This window comes from Passer domesticus, chromosome 13, assembly GCF_036417665.1.
Source record: "Passer domesticus isolate bPasDom1 chromosome 13, bPasDom1.hap1, whole genome shotgun sequence".
NCBI lineage: Eukaryota > Metazoa > Chordata > Aves > Passeriformes > Passeridae > Passer > Passer domesticus.
In genome coordinates, this window is record NC_087486.1 from 6,894,824 (window position 1) to 6,904,516 (window position 9,693).

At 50.3% G+C, this 9,693-nt stretch overlaps 1 protein-coding gene across 1 annotated transcript in view; it reads left to right on the top strand.

Annotated features, from left to right (window-relative positions):
- The window catches only part of MGAT4B (alpha-1,3-mannosyl-glycoprotein 4-beta-N-acetylglucosaminyltransferase B), a 50,679-nt gene that overhangs the window by 40,034 nt on the left and 952 nt on the right, over nucleotides 1-9,693 (top strand). Inside the window, exons 6-14 of the mRNA XM_064388376.1 lie at nucleotides 1,597-1,710; nucleotides 2,145-2,220; nucleotides 2,591-2,705; nucleotides 3,457-3,587; nucleotides 6,408-6,515; nucleotides 7,453-7,646; nucleotides 8,033-8,111; nucleotides 8,567-8,654; nucleotides 9,516-9,628. Of these exons, the coding sequence (XP_064244446.1) occupies nucleotides 1,597-1,710; nucleotides 2,145-2,220; nucleotides 2,591-2,705; nucleotides 3,457-3,587; nucleotides 6,408-6,515; nucleotides 7,453-7,646; nucleotides 8,033-8,111; nucleotides 8,567-8,654; nucleotides 9,516-9,628 (1,018 nt within the window). The remainder of the gene's footprint in view (nucleotides 1-1,596; nucleotides 1,711-2,144; nucleotides 2,221-2,590; nucleotides 2,706-3,456; nucleotides 3,588-6,407; nucleotides 6,516-7,452; nucleotides 7,647-8,032; nucleotides 8,112-8,566; nucleotides 8,655-9,515; nucleotides 9,629-9,693) is intronic.

A 9,693-nucleotide genomic window follows, 5' to 3' on the forward strand; every position in this document is an offset into this window, starting at 1 on the left:
GTCTCTGGTGCTGGCTGCTATTTATGTCTGCAGCCTCAGTGGCTGTTGCAGCTTCGGCTGTGGCTGTTTGAGCAGAGGCTGGTGATGGATTATTAACCATGATTATTAACCGGTCCAGGCGCTAATGACACCAGAGCTCGGAGGCAAAGGGAGAGGGAAGGTGGTGAGAGGAGGGGCAGTGACTCCTGTGGCTGCTCCTCGCCCAAGGACCGCAGTGGCCGCACGAAGCAGGAGAGGAAGGGCAGCACATCCTGCCAGCCCCCTTGTCCCCCAGCCAGCGATGGCACAGGGGCGTGGGGAGGGTTGTGCTCCCGGGCACTTGCAGAGCAGCTGAAGCAGAGCCCTCCATCTTGCAGAGCAGGAGCTGGCAGGGCTCCCCTTGGACACGCTTACCGGGGATAATGGACTGATTGTCCGATGGCTCCTGATGAAATTACCGGGCGCTGCTGCAGAGAGTGCCTCTGCGCAGAAGTCCTGAAACTTTAATTGACTTAATGATTTGATTTCTCATCATCCCCCTCCCCAGTGCCTCCTGCCCCTCCCTGAATCGCTGAAATTATTTTTCTTCCTAATAGAATTGAGGTGGTGTGGGGCCAGGGCAGGCTGGGCTTCTCTCGCAGGAGGGAGGAAGCTGCTGCTGCTTTACTGCAATGTTTTGTCAGCTCAGTGGGAAGCTGCTGTTTCACTGCTGCCTGAAGAAGGGAAGATTTGAAAATGTTAGCTGAAAGACCTGCCGGTCCCAAGGAAGGAATAAGGAAGGGAAAAAGAAGTGAGAAGTTTTTGGCAGTGTCACTGCTTTGTCTCCCTTTGCCCCATCTCCCGTCCTCCAGGCTCTGCACAAACAAAGGAAATCAGCCTTGCACCAAATGTTCCTGAAAAGGCAGTGTAAAAATAACTGGTTTTCCTGCTTATCTCTCACAGTTAGAGCAGTCCTGGGGTATTGCTTGCAAGGCTGATGTAGGTGCCTGCTTTTCAGATGGGTGACATTATTTTCTGTTGGAGTTCGACTCTTTAAAGGTTTCTTAGCCACGTTATAAGAAAAGTAAATGCTGATTTTATCAGCATAAGAGAACTAGGTAGACTTCCTGCTGGCTCTCTGAACTACAGCACAGCAGTGTTTTAAGGAACTTAGCAGAAATGTATAGCACAACCTCGGCAAAATTAATTTCAATTACTGGTGCATTTGGAAAATCTCTAAATACCTGTAGTGCCAAGTCCTTTCTTTGCTGAACCAGTTTGCAGGTCATTTAATCCTGTAAAGGGAACGTGGTGTTCAGGGCTGGCCTTTAAACCTGACCAGTGTGTGTGTGCAGGAGGGAGGAGGATGCTGGTGGGGAGCATGTGCACATGGGACTATTAGAGACTGTGGTGGGGAGAAGATAACTTAAAGAGTCTGTGTCAAGCCCTGCTGATGTCTTCTGATGAGGCCTGGAAGTGCACTAGATACTGGGGAAGTTATACCTTAGAAGCTGTGTTTTTTGTTTGGTTCTGTGTTTTCTGTTTGGTTCTGTGGCTCAGTGTTTACCCAGTGATTTGGTCTATGAAATGTTGTGTCAGACGTGGAGGTATTTGTTTACTGTTCCTTTCCTCTCTCAGATTCCCGAAGGAAATACACTCAGGTCTCCTGGAGGTAATTTCCCCATCTCCACATTTCTATCCTGATTTCTCCCACCTGCGGGAATCCTTTGGCGACCCCAAGGAAAGAGTCAGGTAAGAATGAGTGACCTTACAAACAATCAAGCCCTGAATTAAGGAACTGTAGCAAGTTCCTCAGTGACTCCAGCAGGGAAAGCTCTTCTGCAGGGCCAGGCAAGGACTTTAAACTTGAATTAGCCAAGATCTGAAGGACATGATTTGGTGACAGGGGGATGAACTGGCACCAGCTTTGCCAGGCTTGCCTCGTGCTGTGGTGTTGCCATCACAAAGCGAGGAGCTCATTTAAACCCAAATTATCTTAATTTTGGAAGTCCTTGAGATTTCCAGTAACTTAGCTAACCAGGGACCAAAGGGAGAGGCCATTTGCCATCTCCTCTGCCTCCCAGGGCTGTGCCACCTTCCCATCTCCAGCCCAGCCTGGGCAGGCTCCCTGGAGCAGCCACTGTCCCAGCAGAGACTGATGCTCCCATTGTCTTTGTCTGTTGCAGGTGGAGGACAAAGCAGAACCTGGACTACTGCTTTTTAATGATGTATGCCCAGTCCAAAGGCATTTATTATGTGCAGGTGGGTTTGGTGCTGGAGGGAAGATGGATGTACCTGTGAGTTCACTGTACTGGCTTGTACCAGCTGAGAGAGAGCACAGAGCATATCCAATTCTGTGATGCAGCAGAGTGGGAGAAGGTTTTAACCACCTGGTTAAAAAAAAATTAAAAAATGGGTTTTTAAAATACTTTTAGACTTGGAAACCTCCCACTTAGGAAAAACAGAAGTCTTTGTTTCTCTTACCTGTTATATTGAGTGAAAAAAGTGCTTGGAGCACCTTCCAGAATAAACTGGGTCTGTGCCAAAGCTTTCCTATGGTGTGATTGCTCTGCACAGAGACTGTTGCTGGGGCCTGGATGGGACATTGGCACTGTGCCCTTCTGTCTTGCAGCTGGAGGATGACATTGTGGCCAAACCAAACTATCTCAGCACGATGAAGAACTTTGCCTTGCAGCAGCCCTCTGAAGAGTGGATGATCCTGGAGTTCTCTCAGCTGGGGTTCATTGGTAATGTTCTCCCCCACTCACCCCAGTCCTAGCAGGCAAAAGAGCAGGCTGGCTCCTGCCAGCTCTACATTCTTGGCCCAAGAAATTGTCCCCACAAGATGGTAAAATACTTGGACTTGGTCCCCTCCTATTTTTGCAGTGACCCTTGTGTTTGCACAGGGGAGAAAAATCCTCACAGCTGGTACTGCTGATGCTCACTTTAAGTAAAAATAAACCTGGTGAGTGGCCCAGCCAAGAGCCAAACAACATAGATATGGCCAGTAGCTTTTAGGCTGGATGGGATCTGGATTTGCCTAAGAGTGTGCAAAAGGAAGTTTGCATCAGCCCAGAACTATTTTGGGAACAGCAGTACATGGTTGCAGTAGCAGCTTGATCTGTTATTTTGGATACTGGTTTGATTGGCTTAAAACTTGTAGTTCTCGGGGCAGGAAATGGTCTGTCCTGCAGCTGGCTGCATTTTTTATCCTTGTTTCTCTTTACTGAATGGGAGAGTTTTAGACCTTTTGATACTGTTATGACCTGTGGGACTCTAATGCTTTCTAATTCTGTGACAAATATTAAATCCGGAACTGTATTAGCAATGTCAGCAGTGCTGGTACATAAACAGGGGCCACGTGTTGTTTCCTTCACACAGATAGACACATCTAACCTCCACAGCCCAGTCTCCCAATGTTTTCTTTCCCAGCTCTGATTCTAGACCATTTCATGCCATAGCTCCTCACTCTCTCTTCGCGCTCTCTTTGTGCTCTAGGAAAAATGTTCAAGTCTCTGGATCTGAGTTTGATTGTGGAGTTCATCCTGATGTTCTATAAGGACAAACCCATTGACTGGCTGCTGGATCACATCCTCTGGGTGAAAGTCTGCAACCCTGAGAAAGATGCAGTACGTAAACAGCCTCTGTTGAAGGGAAATGTTCTGTGTGTGGGGGCAAATGTACACTTGGCTGTGCCTCCAGAGGATCTTTTCTGTGAGCTCTGGTGCTAACTGACTTTGCACCGAGCTGTGCCATCCCTGTGGAGCATGCTGCAGGGTGTCCTTGTGGATTGTGTAAGTGGAGACCTGGGAGTTCAGGCTTTTGTAGTCTGCAGCTGCCAGGGAAGGCATTATTTCTGCATCTAAGCACTAATAGGGTATTCCTCCTGCAGCCCTCGAGGGCAGGAGTTGTTCCCCATTCTTGTGTGTTGTTTTGCATTCCTGTGTGCTTCTCTCCCTGAAGCCCTTTCCCACTCACTGACTGAACCCCAGGATAACCCTTTGACGTGGATCCATGGGCTGTGCCTGCCTGGAGCACGCATGGAGACTGCCCAGAGAGCTCATCCCAGACAACCCAGAGCAAACCCTCCTTGCACAGTCTGCCAGAATGAAGCCAGATCACACAAAGCTCTTGTCAGGGTTTCTAGGAGGGTGCAGAGAGGTGAAATGGGCTCTGCTTTTGTGCTGCCACTCCTTTTGCAGAGCCATAAGCCCCTGTGCCCTGTGGAGGTTGTGTTTGAGCTCCAGCAGCAAGGGGCTAAAGCGAGTGGGAAGGGCAGAGGAGGAGTGTCTGTGGCAGCAGATGTAAGATGAGCTCAGCACCAGATGCTCTCCTGTCTTCTCTCTGAACATACTGTATTTACTCAAACACTTGCTTGCCCTCCTCCCTGGTGGAGAGCAAGCAGCAGAGTCGCTGTGCAGAGCTCAGAGCCAGTGGCTTAGAACAGACTTCATGGTGACAACCACATTGTGGTGATAAATGCCAGAGCAAGTGGTCACTCTGGGAATTAGTGTTGTATTTATGTGCTGGGGGATGGACCATCCTCAGAGCTCTGCAGAACTGGGGCAAGGATGTGGTTTAATTGGGCCTGATCCCTGGCACAGGACATGGCATTGGCTCCAGTACCCCTTGTGCAGCAGGACCTGTCTCAGATGATGTTCACCAAATCCTCCTGGCAGTTCAGACCATGTGCTCAGCTGTGACAGAGCAGTCCCCAGGACTGTCTGGCACCCCCACAGTCTGCACAGCTGTGGGTAAAGCCGGATGGGTGGGATGCTGGGATGGAGCTGGGAATGATGCTGCTGTCTGTGCCCCCACCTTCAAAATCCTCAGCTTGAGCACTGATTAAATGCAGATCCTGCTGCGCTGGATCATCTTCTCCTTAACTCATCTGTGCTCATCTTTTCCTACCTGATGGAACGAAGGTTTTCTCAGGGGAAATCGCAAACCTCTTAAACATGTTGCCTTTTTAAAAATTAACCTACTTTCCATGTGGATTTCTGGCTCCTTTCCCCCACTGTTTGCATGATTAACTCTGCACAGCGCCCTTTCAAACATGACTTTCTCTTGTAAATCCCACTGTGCAAAATCAAATTGGTAGCAGGGAGGATTTGTCTTTTTGATTGAAAGTTTGTTTGACCTGAGCTTTTGGTAAGTGCTTTGCCTGCTCTGGGTATATTCTGCTCTTTCTTTTTTAACTAATTTTAGATTTACCTGGGGTAGACCTGTGTGAAAGGATGACCTTCTTACCACCAACTGAGCTGTTCCCCCTCTTGGCTTGTCTGTGGCAAGGCTGCTTTCAGGAAATGTTTCTTTAGCAGTGCAGGAAAAGGGGAGAAAGATAAATCAGGAGATGCTGTAGCTGCCTCCATTCCCCTTCCTCCTCCTCTCCCAGAGTGAGATAGCCACGATGGAGTTGCATCCAGAGTTGCTGGCAGTGAGTAGGTCTGTCCCATCAGCATGGCTGGTTTTAATTTTCTAATGTAACGTGAGCTGGATTAGGGGATTATCTCTTTTGCAGCTCGCAGGGGTCATGCCTGGAATTTCCCAGCTCCTGGCCCATGGTGGAGGCTTGGTGTGGCACCCTGTCTGTTCCAGGCAGCCACCACAGGATTTCTGCTGGGTGGGAGGCTGCAAGAGCAGATGGCATTAAGGATGTGCATGCATTTCTTTTCTTGGAAAAAGCCAAAGTTGGATAACAAATATCCTCTCCATACAGCTTTTAACCTGTATTTTTGTCCTGCTCCCCCAAACTGAGAAATGAGCTATTTTAAAATGTGAGTTCTCATCTCCCCACGCTCTCAGTGATTTTCCCTTTTGTCCTTTATTCCCTCTCCATCGTCTCTCTCCCTGCACTCCATGGTAAATCACTGCCAGGATCACAATTGCATCTGCAAGTTTATTTATGTGGTGGATAGGCGTGAAACAGCCCAGCAGCTCTGACGATGGCACGTGCTGTACATCTGCTCACAGCTCCTGCCAGCAAACTGGGAACTGCCCATCCAGAGAGAGCCCACACTTGGTGCCTGTTCACCTGGCTCTGAGTCATCCCAGGATTATTGTACCTTCAGATATTAGGGATGCCAAGCTCTGAGTTGTAGGAAAAGGCTTTCCCAATAAGCCAAGGGGCAAAGGAAACTCAATTCTCTGGCTGTTCCTCCCTGACAGCACAGAGGGGATTTGCTCAGTGTTCTTAGCTATGCTTGGCAAGGAGAAATTTGGCACTTAAACCTGGACCCTGCCCAGCAGAGCCTGGGGGGCAAGGGGCTGAGAGTCACAGTCAGGTTTCTCCAAAGTGAGGTTAAAAGCCCCCTTGCCAGATTAGAGCCTAAATACCACAGAAGGGTGTAGAGATGGAGGATTTGTCTGTCCCTCCTTGTGCCCTTGTCCATTGCTCTTGTGGGCGTGCAGAGGCTGGAGCCTGGGGCACTGTGGGGCTCTCGTTTCAGAAACACTGTGACAGGCAGAAGGCAAACCTGAGGATCCGCTTCAAGCCCTCGCTCTTCCAGCACGTGGGAACCCACTCCTCCTTGGCTGGGAAGATACAGAAGTTGAAGGTGGGTACCAGCTCTCTGTCCAAGCTGCAGGTGGCCTGGCCTGCAGGCACCCAGGAACTGACTGCTTTTGGGTGGGGACATCAGTGACAGCAGCTGGTGGCAGCTGGATTTCTGTGAAGTGGTTGTGTTTTATTCTGTGTTACAGTGAGCTCAGGCAGCTCCTGCTCCTCACAATGGCAGTGACATGCACCAAGAGTCACTGCAAGGCTATAAGCCTTGGTACCAGTCCTGGCCACCCATCCTGAGTGCCAGGCCATGGTCCAGGCAAGTGACTTCAAAGAATCCACTGAAAAACCTTGGAGAGATTACTCCTGAGTTGGTCTGACTTCCTTCCCACTCCACTTCATGTTCCTGGGATTTAGTGATAGACAAATTAAAACTCACTGTATAAGATCTGGAATTGTTGATGTGTGTTTAAACATGAACAAAATGCAGCTTCCCAGAACTACAAGTGCAGAATCCATGGACAGGCATCCCTGGGCTGTGCTGTCTGTGTGATCCCCAAGGAAATGGATGGTATAATCCAGTTTGTATGTGCTGTCACAGTGCAGTGCTGTCAGGCCATGTAATCCAGTCATTTTATGCTATTGCCAGCCTCCCAGCTGCTTTCTCCTCAAGTGTAAAGACTGTTTCCAGAGCTCCTGGGGCATGGACAGGCGTTCAGGGACATTTGGACCATGAAAGGCTCCTTGGTGTGCTGGATCAGAGCACAGAGCAGAGGTGTTTCTCTGAGCTGCCTCTCCTGAAGCAGTGTCCTGGGATCCAGTCACACATTCCCCTGCCTGGTGCCTTGCCCAAATTACTTCCATCTCTCATCCTTCTGTGCCCTGCAAATCACAGAATTTTAATTTGCAGTGCCTTGTAGCTGGGCCCTGATTCCTCACGGGCCAGAGCAGCTCATGGCCCTTCTCTGCCCTTTTGCTTTGTGCCCTGCAAGGACAAGGACTTTGGAAAACATGCACTGCGGAAAGAGCACGTCAACCCTCCTGCTGAGGTGAGCACCAGCCTGAAAACCTACCAGCACTTCACCCTGGAGAAGGCTTACCTGCGGGAGGACTTCTTCTGGGCCTTCACTCCCACTGCCGGAGACTTCATCCGATTCAGATTCTTCAAACCACTCCGTATTGAAAGGCCAGTGCTTGAGGGGTCAGGGGGGTGTGGGGACAGCCCAGAGCATGTGGAGACACTTGACTTTTGCTCTTCTAGCAGTTTAAATCAAATTTCTTGTCTGTCTTCTGCTTGGCTGCCCAGGAGGAGAGAGCAGTGCTCTTCCAGGGGGAGGATAATTTGACCCTTTCTCAGTGGGGCCCCCTTTGCCAGAGCCCTTTGCTTTCCTGCACTTGAGAGCAGTCCATGGTTTAGCTGATCTGGCACAGAAAGTCTCCTGCCAAATCGTGCTGTGGGCTCTTTGGGAAGGTGCCTGTTAGGTTGAGCTGTTTGATGATTCAGAGGGGGTGAAAGCCATCATGTGCCCCCTCGCTCAGTGTGCCTTTCTGTGGGTTTGGTCTCTGTCACAGGTTCTTCTTCCGCAGCGGGAACATCGAGCACCCAGAAGACAAACTCTTCAACACAACCGTGGAGGTTCTGCCGTTTGACGTAAGTGTTTGATTGAGATTTGAGGTGAGGGTGGAGTGGGAGGCAAAAGAGGTTTGAGAGGAGGGAACTGCTTAAAGCCATCAGGAAAATCTGTACAAGATTCGAGTGCCTCTTACAGGTGCTGGCAGGGAGCCAGAGGGTCATGCCTGGTGTGATGCCACCTCGGGAGCAGGGTGCTTTGCTGAGCACAGCCGTGTGAGCCATCCCTGCCTGGGGATGCTCCCGTGGGTGGGATGGCTGCAGAGGAGGGGATGAAGCCGGAATGGTGCAGTGGAAACAGCAGTGTGAGGACTGCAACTGTCCTCTTGTTCTTTGGGCACGTGTCTCAGGGGGCCAGGTATGGGATGAGATGCAGGGTTTGCTGGCAAGGACAGCTCTGGGATTGCTGCTTTTCCTTGGGGCTTTTGGGTGACTCTTTCCTCTGGTCTTGCAAAAAAGCTCCTCTCCTTCTGCAGAGTCTGCAGTCAGATAAGGAAGCCTTGCAGGAGGGAAGAGGCACAGCCGTCAAATACCGCAGGACAGCGGATGGCTACATCCAGATAGGTACAGGGGGTGTGGGGTGGGAAGGTGCCTGCTGGCTCTGATAACACAGCCCATGTCCTCACCTGCATGTCAGTCAAGAACCTCAGAGCTGTTTGCTTGGCAAAGAGTAATTTCTGCTTGCCAGGAGCCAGGTTGGAAGAGGATTTGTCACTGTCTCCTCTCCTCCACTGCCCTCGCTCTCAGACCAGGTTGTCCTCAGATCATTTTCAGTCCTGCATTCCTGCAAGTCCTGCTCAGAGCTGAGACCAAATTATGCCGATTATTTGTTTGCTTACCCTGGCATTAAAAACCTCCACTACGGGCAGTTTTGCCATCTCTGTCCTCACACAACCTGCAGGTCAGACTTCTTCTCTTGCCACCTGAGCTTGTTTTAGTGCTCGCCCTGCCCTTGGACAAGAACGAGCAATTGCAGCCTCCAGAGAGCTGCCAGTGTGTGATAGAGCTCTGGTGTCCCTGCTAAGATTTTAATTTTTTTTTAAGTAGACAAATAAAAGAAAGATTTCCTGACACATGCAGTGTTTTGCCATTTTCTCATTCCTCTGCATGCTGGCTGGTTTCTCCCAGTTGCATTTAAAAAAAAAAATCAAAACCAAAAAGCATATCAGGCCACTCTGTCCCCTTTGACACAGCAGTGATATGTCACCAAATACTCCAAATAAATTTTGGTTTCTTTACCTGATTTGTCTTCTCCAACGTGTGGCATTTTGCACTGTATTGCCATCCACGCTGCTGGTTTTCAGCCTGTTTTGTACTGGGGAGCTGCAGGCAGGGGCTGCTGGGGATGTTGGTGCCCTGGGGGAGAAGGGGCAATGCCAGAGGGGCAATGCCATCCCTGTGTCAGCCATGTGCTCTCCCCACCAGGCTCATTCTCCAAGGGCGTCGCAGAGGGTGAGGTGGACCCATCTTTTGGGCCACTGGAGGCCATCAGGCTGTCCATCCAGACTGACTCCCCGGTGTGGATCATCCTGAGCGAGGTAAGCCAAGCTCCCAGGCACCTCCCCACCCCTGCCCTGCTCATCACTCTGATTCCATCCCGCTC